At 47.8% G+C, this 22,872-nt stretch overlaps 1 protein-coding gene across 6 annotated transcripts in view; it reads right to left on the reverse strand.

Moving 5' to 3' along the window:
- Positions 1–376: 376 nt before the first annotated feature.
- ZNF608 (zinc finger protein 608) overlaps positions 377–22,872 on the reverse strand; it is a 120,983-nt gene continuing 98,487 nt past the window's right edge. For 4 of the 6 annotated variants that reach the window (XM_045487223.1, XM_045487227.1, XM_045487221.1 and 1 more), the window contains 7 exons: positions 13,584–13,671; positions 10,634–13,085; positions 8,146–8,563; positions 7,391–7,563; positions 5,634–5,787; positions 2,016–2,097; positions 377–1,413 (listed from right to left, as the gene is read on the reverse strand). In XM_045487223.1, coding sequence (XP_045343179.1) covers positions 1,407–1,413; positions 2,016–2,097; positions 5,634–5,787; positions 7,391–7,563; positions 8,146–8,563; positions 10,634–13,085; positions 13,584–13,671 — 3,374 coding nt within the window. In that variant the 3' untranslated portion in view covers positions 377–1,406. Of the gene's footprint in view, positions 1,414–2,011; positions 2,098–5,633; positions 5,788–7,390; positions 7,564–8,145; positions 8,564–10,633; positions 13,086–13,583; positions 13,672–22,872 lie in introns of those variants that run through there. The other 2 variants (XM_045487225.1, XM_045487224.1) reach the window with 2 other exon arrangements.

Here is a 22,872-nt window from a genome sequence, read left to right on the forward strand (position 1 = left end):
CTGTACGTCTGGCATAAAATCCGCTCATGAGACAACTTAATGGCGAGTCAAATAAATGGCTAGCTGACTTTTTACACACTTCACCTACTGTCCACGCATTGCCAAGACTAACTTTGCAATATCATTCCGTATCACAACCACCTGTATCTACCAATCTGTAGTGATATCACGCCCCCTGTTCAGAGTAAAGACCCAGTGACTATGGACATGTCCTCTGAATTAAACACACCGCTTGGATGTTATACCCGCATATCATATAAGAAAACTTAGCATGTGTGTACTTCATGAACTGAACATTCATAATATTAAGAAACCGTTTTTTGAAAATTGGAATCACTATCAGCCAACTAGAAAGAAGTCGAGACAGACAAGAAGCCGTTATAAAAAAAAAAAACCTTTTTAATTCTGATTGCCAAATTATTTAAGGCAGGTATAAAAAAGGAAAGCATTCAATATACATTTTACATAAAATAAACTAGATTACAGCATAAAACAAGTAACCAGGCAATGGCGTTAAAGTCTCTCTCTTCTAAAACTGGATAATTGTAAACATTAAAAAAAAAAAAAAAAAAAGTTGGCGGTGGGGGGGGGACTGTAAGACTATTCAAGTAATAGAACAATCACAGATGTCTCTGGTACGCAGGCTATTGGGTTATTTGCCATTCAAGATTATCAAAAAATGACACCTCATTATTCACAGATGCTCATTATTTCCCCATTTTTAATCTTTACATTATCTACAACACAGTTTTTGTGGTATTGGCAACCCCATGCCTTCCAAAAGTCATTTTTTTTCCACAACACACAAGTACAAACAGTGACTACAGGAACATTTTACACGGATGTGTCTTTAACGGGAGCCACCAAATAGACATCTAAATTGTACCCAAGCGTCATCATCACAGCCAGCCTTTCTGAGGGCCTTGCGGGGGCGGGGGGTGGGGGTGGGGGGGGGGGAATCTATGAAGGATATGCAAGGTTCAGGCACAAGGATACGTCATTTATTTACAATCGAAAAGGAAAAGGAAAAGAAAGTAGGCAGCCTTTTGTGGCTAACGCTTTTCAACATGACAGATACATTTTTTTACTTCCTTTACTGAGTGGTTTGCAAGGGGATAGCAGACCCTGTGTGTGCGAGCCTGGTTACTGATACAAAAAGTAAAGAATATATATATATATATATATATGTATATACACATATATGTATACGTATATATATATAAAACAGAAGCTTAATTACAGCAACATTTGTTACTCTGTGATAAAATCTGTAATTTACAAAAATGAAATGACTGGTTCTTGCCTGCCATTAAAGGCATTTCAAATTAACACCATGGAACTGATGTCTGTATAAAAGCGCTTCCCCATGTGATCCAGTCACATGACAACGTACATTTCCAATCTTGTTATTCTCTGCAAAGGAAAAAGAAGACCTTAGCACAGGACTTCATCCGCATCTGACGCCGAAAAATGTGAAAACCCTAAGACTGACGGGCTTATCTTAATTCTATTCAAATCATGGAGCTCGCTTATTCAAGAAAGGGAATGCACACGAGGGTTACGATCTACACTGTGGAAAAATAAATTATGTTCCTTTCTGACACAACTTGAGGGGTAATTAAAAGTATCAAAGAACAAACATGACCTTCGGCATTCTGAAAATAAATGTCTCCCTTTGTGACTTTATTTTGAAACATGATAAAACAAAGGGAGTGGTGGCAGGAGTGTTTTAACAGGGCTGTGAGGGTAACCGAAGAGGCTTTTCCACTGCTCGAAAAATAAATAAATAAAAGCACTCATCAGTTAATTACTAACCTATATTACAGCTAAAGAAATGAGGGTCCCGGAACGTAAGCTGCATGTAAGGCAACGGGCCATAAAAGCACGTTCGTTACAAGAATATAAACACCCAAAGAGCCAAGTTTTTGGTCTAAAGGGCCTACGCTGAACTGCCTCCCACCCATTAAGACGTCTCTAGGTAGAAAAATGCAGATTCAAAATGTAAGGATATTTACCTTCTTTGTGCAGGAAACATTCCTGATGCAGATGCCTGGGCAGCCACCTGCTGAGAGGCAACGAGGGCGGCGGAGGTCAAGCCTAATGGGGGAAAAAAGGCAGGGTTTCTGTGACACTCGGGAAAGATAAGAGCAGGTGCAGGCCCAGGGGGGAAGGGCTGCAGCAATCCGTCCTCTCCGAAACACACACAGGAAATGTTTCACATAGAAGAGACGGAGCCCACACCGCTTAGTCTAACCCCTATCTAGCCATTTATCCAATACTCCGCGGTTTTCTTAATAGCTAGTCAAAGAGAAGAGAGAACATTCCATCTCTGTGACTCTGCATGGTACTAAATGGTTTGCTCGCATTCCTGAATAGGAAGCTCAGGAGACATAATAGGTCCCCGGCAACAACAGGAATCAAAAGTCACAGTGAATTACAGAAGCAACACGCCATTTGCTTAGCATACAATACTTTCATAATAACTTTTATCATTTCAGCATTTCCCCAGTGAACGAACACAACGCATCCTGCATCCCGTAAGAAACACAGAACCGGTGAATGGAAGTTAACAACAGTCCTAACTTCTACCTTGCAAGAGAAAGACAGCAGTCAGAGAACAGAATGGCTCCAGATGGCGCGGAGCTGCCTGATAGGAAATTATTTTTTAATTCTACAGAAAACAATCCTGGAAAAACAAGAAAGAACACATGCAAAGCTAGGGAAGATCATTCTCCTTCTAAGCCCTCTATGTTCTTTCTGAACGCTACTAGTTGACTGTGAGTGGTAACGAGGGGTAAACAAGTAAAAATGACCCTTCCCATGTGTAGAGTACTTCCTACTCCTGGAGGTACCTTTCACACATGGTATCTCGTATTCACACAGCAGAATGAGGGCCAACGTGGCAAGCGCTATGGGTTGAATGTGGCCCTCCAAAATCCCTATGTGGACACCCTAATCCGCGATGTGATCATCTGAAGATAGGACTTAAATAATTAAGGTCAAATGAGGTCATGATGTCCTTATAAGGAGAGACACCAGAAGGTAGCTCTCTCACAAGCTCTCCTCCCTCCACCGCTGCCCCTGCCCCCTGCACACAGAGAAGAGGTCGTTTAAGCACAAAGCAAGATGGCAGCCACCTACAAGCCCGGAACCGAGCACTCGTTACCAAGCAACCGTGCTGGCACCTAGCCTCCCAGACTCCAGAACGATGAGAAAACTTTCTGTTGTCTAAAGCCAGAGAGTCTGTGACATTTTGTCATGGCAGTCTGAGCTACCTAAGACAGCAAGAACCTAGCGAGTGGATCTCTTGGTAGAGATGGGGCCACCACCCACCCCCGTAAGGTGACAGAGCTGGGACACGTAGCAGGAGGTCAACTAGAACAACACAAATTGAAGGCTATCTCACAACAATTCTATGGCTTTCTCAAAATGTTTCTCCATCATTAAAGTCACAGCAATGAACGGCTGTGAAGAGCCCCCGAATTACAGGGGATTAAAAGTGTTGACCCTGTCCCCATCAAATAACCACCAGCATTTTTCACAGGGCTAGAACAAACAATCCTAAAATTTGTATGGAACCACAAAAGACCCCAAAGAGCCAAAGCATTCCTGAAAAAGAATGGTAGCCACCGAAACTGGAGACATCACGATTCTGGACCTCAAGCCATATTACAAAGCTGTAATTATCAAGACAGTATGGTACTGGCACAAGAACAGACACATAGAGCAATGGAACACAACAGAGAACCCAGAAACGACCTCACAAACGTGTGGCCAACTAATCTTCGGCAAAGCAGGAAAGAATATCCAATGGAAAAAAGACAGTGTCTTCGGCAAACGGGGTTGGGAAAACCGGACAGCGACATGCAGAAGAATGAAACTGGACCACTGTCTTACACCATACGCAAAAATAAAGTCAAAGTGGATGAAAGACCTAAATGTAAGACAGGGAGCCATCAAAATCCCAGGGGAGAACAGAGGCAACAACCTCTTTGACCTTGGCTGGAGCAACTTGTTACTAGACATGTTGCCAGAGGCAAGGGAAACAAAAGCAACCATGAACTATTGGGACCTCATCAAAACAAAAAGCTTCTGCACAGCGAAGGAAACAACAAAACTGAAAGGCAGCCTATAGAACAGGAGAAGATATTTGCAAATGACATATCTATAAAAGGGTTAGTATCCAAAATCTATAATGAACTTAGCAAGCTCAACACCCAAAAACCAAACGACCCAGGTGAGAAATGGGCAGAAGACACGAATAGACATTTGTCCAAAGAAGACACCCGAAAGATGGCTCACAGACACAGGAAAAGATGTTAACATCACTCCTCATCAGGAAAATACCAATCAAGACCACAATGAGATACCACCTCACACCTGTTGGAAGAACAACTCCGGAAACAACCGGTGTGGGCAAGGGTGCGGACAAAGGGGAACCCTCTTGCGCTGCTGGTGGGAATGCAAACGTGTGCAGCCGCTCTGGAAAACAGTGTGGAGGTTCCTGAAAAAGTTAAATTTGATCCAGCAATCCTACCACTCGGTAGTTACCCAAAGGATACAAAAACACAGATCTGGAGGGGTAGAGCAGCGCTATCCTCAACAGCCAAACTGTGGAAAGAGCCCAAATGTCCATCGACTGATGAATGGTAGATTCGTCGACTGATAAAAAAGAAATGGATATACATACACACACACACACACACACACACACGCACGCACACCCCTCTCTATACACACACAATGGAATATTACTCAGCGATCACAAAGAATGACATCTTGCCATCTGCAATGTATGGATGGAGCTAGAGTATATTATGCTAAGGAAAATGAGCCGGAGAAAGACAACCATATGATTTCACTCATACATGGAATTTAAGAAACAAGACAGATGACCAGATGGGAAGGGGAGGGGGGGGGGGGAAGAGAAGACAAACCACAAGAGACTCATAATGAGAGAGAACAAACCGAGCGAGGGGTTGATGGAGGGAGGCGGGTGGGGTAGGCATAAGATGGGTGATGGGCATTAAGGAGGGCACCTGTGATGAGCACTGGGTGTTGTGCAGAAGTGATGAATCACTGAATTCTACTCCCGAAACCAGTACTGTGCTGTGTGTCAACTAACTGGAACGTAAATAAAAATTTGAAAGGAAAAGGTTAGACCTAATCGTGTCACTCCCATTACTTCCGGGGTGAGGGTGGGGGTGGGCGCAGATACAACGTAAAAGGCCTGCAGAAACCAGTGCCATTGCACCAAAGCCTCTCATTATGCCTCCCCTTTTTCCCACAATTTCCCTCAAGCGGCTATCTGATCTTCTGATTGTTATATTCAGTGCCCCAGACACGGGCCGCCACCCTCACTCCCTGAGATAGCAGGAAGCCACCGATAACATCAACCAGGGACAATTATTAAGTGGGAGTCATTTCCTGTCTCAATAGAACACAAAGACGCGGGGAATCGCCTTCATTGTATCACTAGGAAATACTAGGAAATAAGAATTAAGAACTTATTTACTCCCTGGAGTTCATGTTAACTCAAAGCTCAGTGTGTTTATTTTAAGACGTGAGCAGTCCTTTGGGCCAACAGTTTTCCAAAGCAGAACGAACAACACAGTAACGACAGAACCGCTGACCTTGAAAAGGGTCATATTGACCAGGGATGAGTGGGTAACCCATGCCCACGTGGGTGTGGTGGTGCGTGTGCAGGTGCCGCTGGCTGAACGGCGAGTGGCGGTCCCTCTCCCGTTCTGCCTCCCGCTCCCGCTCTGCTGTCGCCTTTTCCACGGGCTGCAACAGAAAACAAAGACGGGCCCCTCTAAATACTCTGAAAAACAACCGACAGGAGTGCTAACGCACTTCTGTCCTTTGAGCCCTATGTGTAAGTGATTCAGAAGCAAACACAGAGATACTCAACATTCCTTACTAAGTGAAGATCATTTCAAAAGGCACGCATGAGTTCCAGTTGGCAATAAGGCAAAGCTAAAGAAACGCTCCACCTAAAAGTTAACCAGGTGGCATCAGGGTTTGCCTCAAGTGATGGAAATAAGAGAACTTTTTCTTTACAGTCGCTCGAAATTGCAAGATTAGGATCTACCCGATTTCTTCCCAGAAACAACATTTATACGTGGGTCAGGAAGGTTGAAAAAAATTTTCTAATGACTGTGTGTTTTACTTACATTTTGTGGGGCGAATGTATCTCCCAATTCTCAGTACCCCTTATCCATTTTAGCCCATTGAAAATACACCTCTCGGGGTGCCTGGGTGGCTCAGTTGGTTACGAGTCTGAGTTCGGCTCAGTTCTGATCTCACCGTTCAGGAGTTCGAGCCCCACATCGGGCTCTGTGCTGACAAGCTCAGAGCCTGGAGCCTGCTTCAGATTCTCTGTCTCCCTCTCTCTCTCTGCCCCAGTCCCACTCTTTCTCTCTCTCAAAAATAAACAAACATTTAAAAAAAATCTTTTTAAAAACAAATAAACAAAAAAAGAAAATACACCTCTCGACAAGATAGGGCAATACCAAGTACGGGAAATCATCGCCCTGTGCCTCTGAAAGCATTCCGGAATCCGGCAGCTTCTGAAGCCTCGACGAAAAGCTGTGGTTCTCCCGAATCACAGTTTACGACTGCCTTTCCTACACGTGTCTGCCCACTAGAACCCGGCCAACCTGAAGTTCTCGTTGTCACGTGAAAAGAAAAAAAATGTCCGTGCTGGAAGGAGTACGCACCGAAATAGATTCATGAGTCCCCTTTCCTCGCTTACAGAGTCCCCGCTGGACTCCTCCACATCAAAGATCTTGGATCTTATTCCAAACTTCTTTTCTAGGCAAGGATGGCCACACCCTTTTGTGTCTCTTGACAACAGCCTTTAGGACTAGTAGTTGCCCTCTTTCACGGAGGGGGTGGTGCCGGGATGGGAGCAAGGGTGCAGCCATCTTTCACAAAGGCACGTGTCTCCCTTGCTTCGGGAAGTTACAGGGACAGGACGATGGGTCGCGGCCAAAACAGACAGGTGCAGCCGTCCCTTCCCCACGCGACTCACCCGTGCCAGTGCATCAAAATATCCGCCATCAGAAATACTTCACGCCGCAAGCCGGCTCCTATGAATTTACATGTCCACCTAGCAGACGCCCTCCTGGGCAGTCAAGGCACAGTGCATTTTGCGACAGAAGAGCTCGCCAGCACCGCATACGCTTTGACGATTTTTTTTCTTCCCCCCTCGCGTGTGAAAGCATCTTACCTTTGAACATTGCGTTCTTTATGTGCGAAGATAAAACAGCATCTTGAAATCACAGCCGGGTTCGAAAACCATTTATATTTCAAGACCGCTTCCTAGCTTGTCCCCTCTTCTCCCCCAAAACACGGTACTTTTAAGTAACAACAAAAGGAGGCTTACGGCAGGAGACTTGCTATGGTACTGGTTGGCGTGCTGCTGGAGCAAGTCCAGCGCTTTTGATTCCGATGTTGTTTTCGTGTTGATGCTAGGGCTGGTATTGACTTTCTCTGCCTCTTCTCTCCCTGACATCTTCCCATAAACAGGATAATGAAAGCCTGGAGAGAGATAGGCCCCTGCAGATAAACAACAAATGCCACATCAAGTTATGGGCTACATTTTTTAAACAGAAAAAAAAAATCACTCGGGTTACAACGAATTTGGGCTAAGAGTCGGAGACCTTCAAATAGGGGATTACATTAAGAATGGGCTACATCATCGTTAAAGTGCACGACGTAGGTTCTCCGATTTTCTTCTCCCAGTTAATTCGTCCTGATGAACGGAGGTTATAAACAGAATTGAGCTTACAGCCATTTCATACATTTACGCGTCCGCTTAAGTGAAAGGAACAGTAACTATCATGATTATGACAGTGAGCGCCGAGAATATTTTCATAGGCAATAAAGTATCTGTCAGTCTAACAGACTAGGGCATCAGAGTCTATGAAAACTAGAGCTGGGAACCGTTGATGGTTTCTCTAAGACAAAACACAACGAACTCATGTTAAGTTAAGTTTCATCCTGGGGACTTGAAACAGCAGAGAGACAAGCAAAACAAACGCGACCATCTGAAACATCTCATTTATCCTGAGCTTTTCAGTAACCAGTAAGTGAATGTAGCCTCTTCCCTCTAAGAGAGCGAGAACCCGCGACACGTACCAGGGTAACTGTGCATTAGGACAGGAGAAACAGCCCGGTATGCAGGGTGGCTGGGGTCATACATCTGTGGGTAAGGATAAGCATGCAAGTACTGTATGTAGGGCTGATGCTGACTCAGAGGCGAGGAAACTGCCACTCTCGTTCCCCGAGAGTCCTTCCAGTTCACAGGCGTCTTCCGATCGTCACTCTTGAGCTTGTTCTCCTCCGTGGACTGAGAATCCGGGCGCTTGGCCTCTTTGGGCTCCTCCTTAATGCTCGTTAATGACACGGGAAGGCTGGACACACCACTGTCTTTAGTGGGAGTCTTCCTGGGACTATCTTCTTTTAACTTCTTTTCCCTCTCAAGCTCTTCTGACTTTTGCTGATCCAGGTATTTGGGCTGGTATACATAATGATGCCAGGTCCTTGAATCTGGATCCTGATTGAGGAGAGGGGAGGGGAGGGGAGGGGAGGGGAGGGGAGGGGAGGGGAGGGGAGGGGAGGGGAGGGGAGGGGAGAGAAGAGGAGAGGATAGGAGAGGAAGAAAAGAAAGAAAGAAAAGAAAGAGAAGGAAAAGAAAAGAAAGAAAAGAAAGAGGAAAAGGAAAAAAAAAAAAACACCTCGTTTTAAAATCTCCATTTTTAAGCAAAACCCATTAATCACCATGACAGCATTATTACTCTTACTTCTAATGCTAAGTTAACATGTATTTATGTGCTTGCACTGTGCAAAGAGCTTTACCCTCCTCTCACAAAGTAACAACATCTGAGGTAGGCATCGTTATTAACCTCTTTTACACAAGACAAAAGCAAAGCCTTTAAAGCTCAAGGAACAGCAGGGTCGTGCTGCTGACCAGGGCGCAGCTGGGCTTCCAACTGAGGTCTGAGGGAACTCAGAGGCGGGCCCTTCGTGGGATCTTTCAACATTAAATAACACCCTCAGACATAATTTAATCTAACCCTCATTTTCCCTTCATTGTCTCACACAGGCAAAAACGAATTTGAGAATTCGTCAGCTCAGGGGGCGCCTGGGTGGCTCAGTTGGTTAAGCGTCTGACTTTGGTCAGCTCAGGTCATGATCTCATGGTTCATCAGTTTGCATCCCGCGTGGGGCTCTGTGCTGACAGCTCAGAGCCTGGAGCCTCTGTCTCCCCTCTCTCTCTCTCTGGCCCTCCCCTGCTCACACTCTGTCTCTCCCCCTTTCAAAAAATAAATAAAAGTTAAAATACATATACATATTTAAAAAACTTCAGCTCAGGCCACTTAATAGTGAATTTGAGTCACGAATAGATCACGTAACATCATTTATGGGGAACGGGGCGGCGGGGGGGGGGGGGATGGAAACTCTTGGTTTCCTAATGTATTTTCTTCAACTACAGCAGCTGAGGCTTAATATAGGGGCTCACATCTCATGTGCAGACATCTTCATCAAAACAAAATTTCAAAAATTAATAGCACACATCATAGCTTTTCTTTTAGAAACCAAAGGCATCTATAACCCCCCCAAGTTCTGACGCAGCCCTGTGAAGCCACGGCCTGATTCAGGCCTCCAGAATTGGGGCAAGCGAGGAGCCCAAAAGGCCTCTGCGACCCCCATCCCATTCACGACAAAAACCCCCTGGGTATTTAAGTCCTGAGAGAGAACATTCAACCTTGGGCCTAACTCTCAACCTCTGGGCAGAAATGAGCGTCAAGAAAGGATTCTGGTGCTCTGATTCACCAGGGGTGAAAGCGTGGGAGTGGAGAGGGGGGTCGGGAGGCCGGGAAACCCCAGCGTTAACTCTCCCGGGACCGTAGTGAGTCAGGATGTGTGCGCCGTGACAGAAAGCGCGAGCACACGTGTGATTTCACGGTGGCCGATTTTCAGGTGTCTGCACAGGGAGCCTCAGGCTGGCCGAGCAGGGGCTTCCGGGCTGGCTGCGGGAGGCCCACGCACCCAGACCCCCCTGCTCTCCTCACAGGCGATCGGCACGGAGCCCCGCGTTGGGGCTCTTAACCGCTAGGCATCTCAGACACCATGTGGAAGACATCTGGGCCCCAAGTGGTAGGACAGAGCCCAGTGGGGAATGTGGGTTTAAGGCCCCGGTCTTATGTTCCTCGAGGCTGCCGGGAGACATCTGGACACGAGAAAGAACAAACGCGGTAGAGATCAGACTCAGGATCTCAGCGGCCACGTGGAAGGATTCCCTCAGTCTGGGCTCAGTAAGAAAGTAAGGGACCTCGTCAGATTCACAGCGAGTGACCAGCACGGAACACGAGTCCGCGACGCACAGGTGCGACGTTCCTTTGACTACATACACAACCCAAGGCAAGGGTGAGTTAGGCACACTGGAGAGGTACACAGTGGCTCGTGAGAGGATCTTTGCGCACACGTTTCAGGAGGAGAAGGGACCAACCCTAAGGAACCCTTGGCTTATTTCCTGGGAAGAAGGCTAACCAGATCAAGCCCAGACATGTCCAAGGGTCAGACTCGCTCTCTCCCTGTGGGGGGCCACGCTCCACAATCTTACTTGTTTAAATCTCGAGGCTGGGTCTACACCTGTCTGCTTCATAGAGTCCATGACAGATTTCATTTCTACAGCCTCCTTAATAAGCTGGTGGTTTTCCATCTGCTTAGCTTTGAAGCTGTCGGCCTGAAGCTGCTGCTGGTGGCCGGGGAGAAGCTGTGATTTACCTGTCTCCTCAGTTTTATTAGGCACTGGCGGCCCTAGTTTAGAATGGGTTTTGTTAGGCTCTGGGGTAGAGGGAGCTTTTGAGATTGTGGCAGACGGCAGGCTTTTCTGTTTACTGTCCTCCTTGCCCAGCTCCTTCAAGGGGAGCTCGCTTTTCCTGTCGCACTCTCCTCGGCCAGCTTGGGCCATTTTCTGCTCTGCCAGCCTCTGGTCCTCATAGTACTTCTCATACTGCTGTCTATAGGCAGGGCTGGTGGCCATCAGGGACTTCTGGTCCATATAGAGCCCGTAGGCGTACTGGCCGTAGTAAAGCGACTGCGCCAGCGCTGGGTGTCTCTGCGTGATCACCGACTGGTGCTGAGGCTGTAAGGGTGCCGGGTTGTGGTCCGCTTTCTTGGCGTCCAGCTGCTCTGCCTTGTCCTTCCTTTCGGCCTCCTCCTCGGACTCCTTCTTGATCTTCATCGCCTGCGTGCTCCCGCCGTTCCCGGCCGCAGGGGCTCCCACCTGCCCAGGGTGCATGTAACTTGGAGAATAGTAAGGATCGTAGCCATGGTAATAGGGAGAATGGGACTCTTTCAGCTGAGAGGACTGTGCTGTAGCTGCAGGATGCCCTTTGACGACGCCCTCCTTACTGGAAATGATGTCCGACGGGGAACCGGCCTTGGACCTCACGCCCTCCGACCGGCTGTCGGACCCACCGTCGTCGGCGGCGTCCGAGATGTCCGAATAGGCGGGGCTGCTGGTCTTGGCCGCGGTCTCGGCCCCGTTCTGTGTCAGCACGTGCAGCGGGGCCATGGGCGCCTGCCCGTTCACCAGCGGGTTGCACTCCATCCTCGAGGCGCTGCCTATGGAAGGGCTGGGCGCGTTGTCCGTGAAAGTGTAAACCTTGTCGGCCTCGGCTTTGATGCTGGCCATCCGGCTCTCCTGAGACTCTGAGAGCCCGTTGGCCAGCCCTTCACTCTTGTTGAGATGGTCCTTTAAAAAATGCCCCGATAAGTCTTTCCCGGCCCCCTTGGCGTCCTCAAGTTTGCCCAGCTTGGCATCCATTTTCGGGCTCCCCGACTCCTTCCCTTCTTTGTCCTTAAGCTTCCGCTTCTCCTTCTTCTTTTTGTCTTTGAGGGACACGAGAGCTGGGTTCACGGTGATGGGCTCCCCCATGATGGTGGGCTTTGGCTGGATGGGTTTCAACGGAGGACTCTTTGGTGTGGCCTGCACCACGGTGGTCGTGAGGGAGGGCAGTCCGGGGATGGTCCCCGTGGTGGTGCTCGTGAAGGCCGCGGTGGGTATGGCGATGAGCTGCGGCGGGGTGGGGGCCGGGGCGGGGGCGATGGGCCGCGCGGTTTTCAGTTTGGAGAGGTTCTTGTCCATTTTGCAGTTGTTGGCTTTCTTGCCCTTTTCTTTCTCTCCCGCGTTCTTCTTGTCGATTAGCCCTTCTGCTTCCAGTTTGGGCATCTCGGAAGCCAAGCTGCCATCTGCCGCGGAGCAAGCGTCTAGGGTGGCCGTCATGTTGGAGATGACCGGGAGGTTGTTCAGCTCGCCGTGAAGGCCCTTCTTCTTGCCAGAACTCTTCCCCGCTTTCGAGCCGACGACAGAGCCCGGACCGTTGCTCATCAGCTCTCTCTTCCCCTTGGGGGTGCCAGGGGGGTGCCCGGGGCCGGGCGACACCGGCGCCTTCACCTGGTCGTAGGCCGCCAGACTGGCGCTGGGCTCGCTGCATTCGAGCGCCACGTGACTCAGCGCCTCCTCGCAGTCCGAGATCTTGTCCTCGCTGTCGGGCTCGAACTCCAGCTTGTTCTCTGGGTCTAGGTGCGCGTGGGCCTGGTGGTACCTCAGGCCGTTAATGTGCTTGTACTTTTTGTTGCAGTTTGGGTGGGGGCAGTCGATCAACACTGGCGAGGAGCAGCCCTGGTCCAAAAAGGTCGCCTCTGGTTTCCCTTGAGGAGTGGTCGGAGTGCTTCTGGAGTTGGTGCGGACGCGCTTCCCCGGCTTATTGTCCTCGGAGCTGGAATTCAGGTCCAGCTCCATCGGGGGCTTGTTTTTCCTCTTGTTGGTGGAGGAGGGGCTGGCTTTGATGTCCTCAGCAGCACAATTTGGGGGTGTCCTTCGCCCGCTGGTGTTGAGGCTGCCCCGCCTCCCTTTCCCATTGGCCCCCCCTCTGTTCTTGTTCTGCAGCCCTCTGGACTCCGTGAAGCTGGCCTCTGAGCCCGGAGCCGCCGCGGCAGACCTCGCTCTCTTCCCTCGGCCCCGGCCCCCTCTCATCTCCAGGTCGCTTGTCGGTGACTCGCAGAACCTAGGGAAACAAGCGACAGACGTCAGGAGGAGCATCCCCCAAAGAGCCGGGAGACAGCGCGAGGCACACAATGCCGGCAAGAGCGGCCAACACCCCAGGGGCGCGAGGGCTGGGCCCAGAGAAGGAAAAGACACCCTGTTCTTGCGCTGACGGTTTTAATCCCTGCCAAAGAACTGGCAACGAATGGCCTATGTTCTTCTTCGGAACACCAAAGGAAAACGGCTTAGGTAGCTAGCTTCAAATCCAGTTCAAATTCCCATTTTGAGAAAAGAAGAAAACAAAGGAGAGGGGGCGAAGGGGCAGGGAGTGCATTTCACTGTGTGCAATCCTCACCGGCTCCTTTCTCTTTTGCCTGGTTTCAATTACGGGCAGACTTTTATGCATTATTAAGCTACCTCTATAGTTTCTGTGCAAAGAGAGGATGGCGGAAGGAGACGGGCAGCGGAGGAAGGAGGAGAGCAAACAGAGCCTGAAATAAAAGGCCCCGTCCGTACGTACCTGGGAGGGGCCCAGTCGTGCTTGGTGCAGTCCAGGAGGGTCCCTACGTAAGTTTTGTTCCTCCACGTGACATTGACCACTAGAACACCTGCAGGAATGGGGAATGAAGGAGGACCACTGTTAGCACTGATTACTCTGTTTCCAGTTTATTATTAGTATACTGTTGTTGTTGTTGTTGTTGTTGTTATTTTACCAGCAAAATTCTGTTCTCATTAGCTTTCAAAAACTGTGGTTTGCATTCTTCCTCTTTCTGGTTTCAGTGACCTCAAGTGAAAACCCACAGGAAATTGTGTGTGTGTGTGTGTGTGCGCGTGTGTGTGCGTGTGTGTGAGAGAGAGAGAGAGAGAGAGAGAGAGAGAGAGAGATCATGCCTGTGTGCATGCGGTACAAAAGGGTAAGACCGCGTGTGAGAGTGTAATCAAGATACTGCTGACAGAAGGAAATGGTTTTTGCCATGTCCTCCTGTAAAACAGCAACACTCACCTCTTAATTTTTCTATTATTACACATAATTGCTTTCGTTTGGCAAGCAGCCAACAAAAACTAAGCGCCAGTTACCAGTGCTTAAACCAGAAGGTGACTGAAAGGAATCGGCTTTGTTTCCCATTCAACAATATAAAATAATGGTGATTTTTATTTAGGAAAAGATTATGTGGGTGCACAAAAAAACAGGAGAAGGGGAGGGCAGGGGCTGAGAGTCCAGAGAGCGGACAATCAGCTATGATTTCTCTTTCCTAATCCTCCCCTCTCTGGCTTTGTGAGACAAGAATCAGCCAGGGTATGGTATCTGTTTCACTGTTTGGTCTTGTTTCATATTAAGGACTCCTAAAATAGCCCTCTTAAGAAAATAAATGTGCACAATAGGTTTGCTCTTGGGGTTATCTTTAGAATCAACTTTAGTAAGCATTTGCCACAGAGGATTAGAAGAAAAAAATCTCAAAACCAACACACTTGCTTCCTGCAAGCCTTTCTGCTTTTCCCAACTGCTCTGCAGACAGACAATTTAATTTAGCACTGCATCTGTGAATTACTAAACTTAAGTGCACTTAGTACACTAAATGTCACAGGAAAATAAAATAGAACATCCTCTTGATTTCTCTAGAGGACAAGTGCCATATATTTTTTTAATCACCCCTTTACAGCGTATATTAAAAGGACCTGGGTTTTTGAGGCACGCATAAAATACGAGGGTCAATCAACGCAATACTTAAGTGAGCCTTTGTTTTCTTTTCTGTACCTACCTACCCTCCATTCTATTTTGCCAACACCTAGGGACATCACTCAAAGTCTCCTTCTAGCTGGTTTGCTCACTTGCTCACTGCCATTTTGAATTTTATACAAACCCTGTATTGCACTCCTTTATGGTAAGAGACACCTCACGAGGTAAGACTAATTTCCGTGGGAAATGTTTTAGCAGCAGGTAAAAATATTTCAATGGCTGGGACCCGAGCAGTGGGGAAGGAAGGATTGCTTTCAAAAGTCTCTCAAAGAGATTTAAAAAAAATTGTTTCCCATATGGTCTATGTTGCCATTAGGTGACAGCTGAATTTACTCACTGTAGCAATAGTCGGGGGTGGGAGGGGGACGAGGATGAAGCAAAGCAAGCATTTCCTCAAATCTCGGTTGATTCCATTCTAATTCCCTCAGGACAATTTTCTTTTAAACCACTGAGTATAAAAATTCATATTGAGATGAGAATCAATGGTAATTAGGCATTTGGTCAAAATTTGCACAAGACAGAACAATTGGAGGAAAGGATTCTTTATGAGCACATCCCTCCAGGAAAAGGGAGGGGGTGGGAGGGAAGGCGAAGGGGAAGACGGAGCTGGTTTTCTCATCATGTGCTCTCTGGGGCACTGTGTGTGGTGTCAAAGACCTTTGCAGCTGCTTAAAATTCTTTAGCATGTCAGCTATATTTACAGTGCAGGAATATATCTGTATCGCCAGAAGGTTGCTGCATTTTAGCTTGCGACGCAATAGGCTGAAGCACTGCGTTCCAGAGTCCCTGATGTAGCACAAATGTATAATTAAAATTGCTTGAAAGGAAACATGAAAGAAACAACAAACCCTCCATTCTTGCAGTAATAAAATTAAAAACAGGAAAAGTCTGCACAGACACTTAACATTTGTCTGCAGTGAAAGGCTTTTGTTATTGCTTTTCCCCCAAGGGTTTCGCGTTTCCAGCAAACGCGGGCCGTGGATTGGCCGGCGCCTGCAGGGAACGCTCGCGTCTGATTGGCTGGGCCGAGGGCGGCCGCCCGGAGCCTCGAGGCGGCGGCCGGGGATAAAGGGGCTCGGCCGAGGGCAGGGGCCGCGGGGCGGACGGCGGCCAGGAGGCCGCCCGCCGCCACGGGACTAAGCGGGGTGGGGGTGGGGGTGGGGGCGACGCTTGGCGCGTGCGCGGCCCCGACAGGGCTACCCGCCGCGCCCCACGCGCGGCCGCTCGCGGCCCCCGGGACAGAATCGGTGGTCCCCAGACAGGACCCGGGGAAGCAGTCCCTGGAGACGTGGGGCTGCCGCTGGGAGCTGTCACAAAGGCTGGGCTCACGCTGCGGCCGGCGCACTGTGAAAACCGTTCCCGCCGCCAGATGCTGTTTCTAGTAGCCGCCCCGGCACATCTCGCGTGGCGGCAACAGCGACACTGCTAGCAGCGTGGTTCGTTCGTTATCAGCACTCGCTGGGAAAGAAAACGCCGCCAGTCAAGTCCATCCCCAACTTCAAAAGGACCTCAATCAGCCAGCCTGGTTTTTCTAGAAGCCCTGGGTCTGTGAAACGCTCAGAAGAAATGCTCTAACTCCCGGGGAGATTCTGAAGAGTCCCCATCAAGCGGGGCTAATTGAATGCGTGTGCTGGTGTCTATTTTTCTTTCCGCCACACGGTATACTTCGATCAGCCTAGCATTCACGTGCAAGGGTACACACGCACATGTTTACACAGCCAAAACGGCAAGGAGGCTTAAGGAATGCTTCTCGCATAAACTACAAAGTGTATTGTTTCTTTGTAAGCGAGCGGGTGTTTATACAACATCCTATTGTGAGGGGCCAAGTAGAAAGGTGGTGTTTGGGCTCCAAAACCTGCGGATGGTTGATCCTCTTGCTGAAGTCTCGACATCTTGAACGCTTTGTAACTCACGGGCATATAAAAGCGGACTCTACTTTTTAAATAACCGAAGTGACAACGAAGCCTTTCAAAGTTCCACTTTGAATTTTCATCAGTCTGGGCAGAGTTGTGGTTCTCATTTACCTTACATTAATTGGAAATAAATATACATTTATTCCACAAAGATTTAATATTTCATTTAATGCACATCTGTTCTTCCAAACGTCTAACCCATGAACCATGTGCTGGGGACACTCTACACAAGCCTTTTTCCTCTTTATATTCTCCAGTGTCCCACCAGGTTTATCATCCCCTTTTCCCCACTGACTGGGCACGGTCATTCTCAAAATGCTAAATAACGCCTGGCCTGTAACGTTTTATATTTGGAAAACATCTGAAGATTATTACCAATTAAGTAAGAATAGAGCTGAAGACATCAATGGATGGTCTGAATGTGCTCACTGACCACACAGGGTTTTCTTATTTATATTCTCTCTGTCCTACACACTGATGATACAGGATTTAAGCTACTGCCCTACCCCATAAAACATGTATTACCTATAGGGCAGTGAAGAACACGGTCTGTGTTGTAAAACCTCAGCCTGTTGCCTCTACAAGCCAAAAGAGCCCTGTTATCTCATCAGGATTCCACAGTCACAGTGTCCTATTATTTGCTCTTGTCAATACTTAGCAGTTAAGTGCTCCCAGAGAGATGGTCAGGCCCATGAAGCATTTACAGTGCATCCTTAGGGTATACACTAGGTACTTATTTGGTGCTATGGAATCAGCCATACTTCTGGCCGGACCTCCATCCAAACTCTATTCTTCAAGAGCCTGCAAACTTGTAACAACCAACACAGGGATACCCTGTAATCCAGAAAGGGAAGTATAGTTTACGTATCACCTACACCTACAGAACAGGCCTCTTGATCCATGATATTAAACTAGACCCTGGAAGAGATTTTCCTAGGGCCTGCCCTGCCCACAGTCCCCGCTCAGACGGTAGTCCTAGGAGACAAGGCTCCTGAGCCAGTAATCCTAACCTTAGCGTCGTCTGATGGTTGCAGGGACGGGTACGTGAAACTGAGGCAACCAAACACGACTTACAATGGGAATCTGAATGAGTCACAAGGAAACTTGACAAGAGAAGGAGAAACCTCAAGGTCACAAGGTCACAAGCCTCTAAAGTCTGAGAGGACTACAGTGTGCCAAAGCCCCAAGGGCTCAATAGCTATGATATTAGGAAGTCGATGGGTGCAATGCCCTAAGTGCTTACGTGTGTGTGTGTGTGTGTGTGTGTGTGTGTGTGTGTGTCCCCTCCCGTCTTTTAGCAGTGACAAGGGCTTACCAGCACCCAGGACGGCCCTATTATTTTCCATCCGTCTTGTGCAAAAGGTGTTCCTGGTTCTGAACCTAACCCTGTCTTTGAATAGCTTGGTCCCGGAGGTGTCCCTGCAGGGACAGTCTACCCATCCTCCACCTGTCAGCCTCTCTCCACCCAGGCAAACACAATGACCACAGTAACATTCTCACCTCCAGCTCACACGTTTTTTTCCCCCTCTCCAGCCAAAATAGTTTCTTCACCCACTACTTAGGTCACAATTTTAGTCCCCCGAAGTTGTTCTAGTCCAAACCTCCAAGGAAAGCTAACATTCCTAATGAGTTAGCACCAGAGAGAGACACAGGGCAAATGTCATCTCTTCTGTGGATGCTCTCCAGTCACACACCGATGGTGCGCACCACCAAAACACGGCCACTCCCTCCTGGGTCCCCACGGCACTCCATGCCCGGTCCTCTGGCCAAGGGACACTCACCAGAATCCATGCTTCCATCTGGGCCCAGAGCTGGACACGTCTCAGCTTCCGGCCCAGTTAGACGTGGGTCTGTGGCACACTCAGGTCTCTGACAGCTAAGCGACTTGAACTGCCCCGTGCCACTTACAGGCCTGGCTCACAGTAATCTCCTGTTCATGTTCTTCTACTTTCTTCCTCTTTCTGTCTGGCTGGGACAGAGACTGCAGCGACCTTGAAGGCCCGCTGAGAATCACAGAGCCTCCTTCACCTGGGACCCTGAATGACAAGGAGAGCCCACCCAAAGAATACCACACTCGGTCTAGTAAGGAAGCAGCGAATCATTTCCTCCCATGTTTGGACACCGTTGAGCCTCTCTGTCTTGCCCTCGCACACAGCCCCCTTCACATTCCACTCCTCAGATACATGGCACGCCTCTCTTCCGGCCAGACTACACTCTCTGAACACAGGGGTGGGGTCTGTACCTGCTGTACCTGTGAGCGCCGTGCCTGGCACAGAGAGAGAGTTTACACAACCTCTGGTAGCCGTGGCATGGTGACAGAAGGGAATCCAGATTTGAATCCTTCTTTCGACTATTACCATACTGTTTCAATAAGCATCAGCTCCCACTAGCTTAGCGACGCTAGAAATTCTCTGTGGAGAGACTGTACTCCAAAGATGTTATAAATATGGTTTATGAATTACCGTTGCTGGTTATTTGTGAAGATGTTTCCTCAAGAACTGGGCAAATGCCTGCTTTCCCAGTGGATCAGCATAACTCTGTTTGTATTACAGTTTAAAGACTGTTTCAGAGTCTTTACAGTGCCTCATCCCTGGGACAGAAGTCTCCGGCAAGCATTGCAAACGCCGAATTTGGAATCAGACATCGTTTTTTTCTTTTTCTTTCTTTTTTTTTTTTTTTGGAACTCTTACTCAGACTACCACATCTGGATGGACTTCGTGTGCACTCATGCAGAAAACAGAAACCTCACTCTAATAACACCGAAACGTAACCCATGTAGGCTGCAATCCTTTTTTTTTTTTTTTTTTAAGTTTACACATTTCTTTCCTTTCCTATATTTTTTTTTTCCAGTAGACACATCAATGACAATAAAAAAGGGGCCACAGTAAGCTGGTTTCTGCGCACAGGATAACGTTCAGACATTTCGAGTATCCTATTACCTCCTATTTTAATACATGACTATTGGGGCGCCTGGGTGGCGCAGTCGGTTAAGCGTCCGACTTCAGCCAGGTCACGATCTCGCGGTCTGCGGGTTCGAGCCCCGCATCAGGCTCTGGGCTGATGGCTCAGAGCCTGGAGCCTGTTTCCGATTCTGTGTCTCCCTCTCTCTCTGCCCCTCCCCCGTTCATGCTCTGTCTCTCTCTGTCCCAAAAATAAATAAACGTTGAAAAAAAAAAAATTTTAATACATGACTATTGTACAAGGTAGGATTTATCACCTTTCCTTTGTACCCCTCCAGAAGTTTATTGTTGTGGTTGTGCTCTATCCAATCCTGGTACTTTTTAAAAAGCTGAGTCTTGTATAGTACACTGGTTCCTGTTTCTGGCTTCAGAGCATCCCATCTTCAGAAACATCTCTCTTCAAAGGACACAGCCGAGTTTCTAATTATTGGGGGAAATGTTTAATTTACAACTGAGGTTGCCGATGAAATACCTGACGGCCAAAACACAGAGGGACTTTCCTATTCCCTGTGCTAAGTATCTCTGGGGCACTAGGACAAGAAAAGTATGGTCACGTGACCAGAAAGAGCCCTACTGCGGAGCTGCATGTTTGAAGAGTCACTTTAACCACATCCTGTAATCAAACCATCTGGAACACAGTGCTGTGATTAGTCACCCTGAACATTGGGCTTTATCTGAACAAATAGCGAACGGCAACGGGGCTTGGGAGATAGGGCAGCACTAACAAAGGAAGTGTAATGAAACACTTTATGCCCTAGTGTGTCGCCACCCCAGTCATAAACCCCAGACGCACACAGCTCTGGTGTTAATGCACTACTTTAGGAAAGCACAGTGTGCTTAAAGATTAAAGGAATGCAGGGCTAAAAATTGCTGGTTTGGATAGACGTTCTCTGTCGGCCGCTGGAACATGTTGGCACCCCTCTATCTGCGTTAATTATAGCCTCTCAGATGACAATTCAGCAGTCCTTTTAGGGTCTGGTGTTATTTCCAGGGCACTGGGAACAAGGTTCATTTATGGGAGGATAGTAGTGATTCTTTCTTTGCCAGAGGTTAATCTGAACAGGGAGACCATTCCTTTTTGGTTCATCCAAGCCCTATCCGCAAATAACAAGAACAGACATCCAAATAAATGTGCTAATCCAACATCAAAAAGCAAAAAGCGATGGCAAAATGCTGCTCTCATCTATGTTTTGAAAGATGGTATTCTTCCTTAACGGACCTCATCTCTTTCAAAAGTACATTTGATCACTGGGATGCCATCTATGGAAATCTTTAAAAAAAAAAAAAAATCCTGAAAGGATTTCCCCCCCTAAATACATTGAATAAGCCCTAAAAGGGGAAGAGGGGGGAAAAATGGCTAAAGAAACCCTGTTTCCCCATGGGCCTTATGGGTTAATACACAAAAGAACACAGAGCTGTTTTTCCATCACCGTCACCTCCCCCGCAGCCTTTGTTCTGAGGCCTGATGAGCTGTATTGATTTGGGAAAATCATTGAGCTTCTTGGAAAACTAGACTCTCACTTATTCACTGCCATCTATTTCTTTCCCATGAAGACAGGTGGTCAATATCCAGTTGACTGGTCAGCTAAAAGAGGCTCTGGCTGCTTTTCTTTTCTTGCCTCCCCAGTAACATTATCCTTTCCCACTTCTGGAAAACACAATGGCCTGTTCCAAAGTCTTGTGGGTAAGAGGAGGGAGCAGAAACAAGGCTTTTGTAAGGCACCTCCGGGAACACTGAACGGCTGTCCTAGACATCTGCACGGGAGCCCACACTACATCCCTACATGCACGGCTGGTGACAGGATTTTCACTCACCGAATGTTAGGCACAAGTTCTGGCATTAATGGAAACTTTGAGAGCCCAAGATAAAACTCAAAAAAAAAAAAAAGTATATACATATACATATATATATATATGTATGTATGTATATGTATATATATACACACACATATATACACACATGTGTGTGTGTGTGTGTGTGTGTATATATATATCTCGAATCAACACAGATCATTAGAGCTTCCTGTGAACTGCAGAAAGTGATGTTTTACTTCTTTTAATAATCGGTACATATGTTTTAGCAAGGTTTTCTCATTGTAGGATGCCCTAAGTGTCATTATAGACATTTGGGGGGAACAAAGAGCCTAGGAGAAAAAATAACATACATCACACGGAGATCTTTACAAAGCAACTTTAAACATGACGAGAACAAAAAACACTTGATTTTGGGTTACACAGGCATACACAGCCTAAAGAAACACTGTCCTGGATGGCTTGAGGCTACTTTTTAAAGGTATAAATATATGCACATATATAAATATATAAATATAAACACACACACACACACACACACACACACACACGGTACAACCACTCACACCACAATACGTAGCCCTTAACGTTTAGGCAGTTCCTCTAGTACTTTCTGCTAAGGTGCCACAAGTCCTCCCACCTGAGGGTAGGCAGGAGGACAGGTTTCAGGTGACCATGTTGCTAAGGAGTGGAGGACACGAGCCCCTTAAGCTTCCTTCCACAGGGCAGCAGGTCACAGACCCTCAGTCGGGCTGCATCCAAAGCCACCCCTGCATCCCAAGACAATGCCCTTCAGGCTGTGGTCTCCTAAGGCTCAGCCAACACACAGTAAACTGAAGTGATATGCTCAAGTACAAGATAAACGATGAAGGGGCGCCTGGGTGGCTCAGTCCGTTGAATGTCCGACTTTGGCTCAGGTCATGATCTCACGGTCTGTCAGTTGGAGCCCCGCGTCGGGCTCTGTGCTGACAGCTCGGAGCCTGGAGCCTGTTTTGGATTCTGTGTCTCCCTCTCTCTCTGACCCTCCCCCATTCATGCTCTGTCTCTCTCTGTCTCAAAAATAAGTAAACATTAAAAAAATTAAAAAAAAAAAAAGATAAACGATGAAGTGGCCAGGGCAGGGGAGGGTGCGGGGGATGATGGCAGAGGGAAAAACGGGGAGACAGGAGAGAAAAAAAATACAAAGTCTTCGGAGACAGACATTTGGTATAACTGAAATGCACAAAGCCAACACGTACACAGACGGAACCTACGTACATATGTAGGTACACACTTGTATAAGGAGATTTCATTTCTTGTCTGGGATCAAACTTCCCAGCAAGTAATGCCTTGAGGCTGGTGGGCATGGAGAGAAAGCTACGGAACCCGATTTCTGGTGCAAAGTTC

Source organism: Leopardus geoffroyi, chromosome A1 (genome assembly GCF_018350155.1).
Source record: "Leopardus geoffroyi isolate Oge1 chromosome A1, O.geoffroyi_Oge1_pat1.0, whole genome shotgun sequence".
NCBI lineage: Eukaryota > Metazoa > Chordata > Mammalia > Carnivora > Felidae > Leopardus > Leopardus geoffroyi.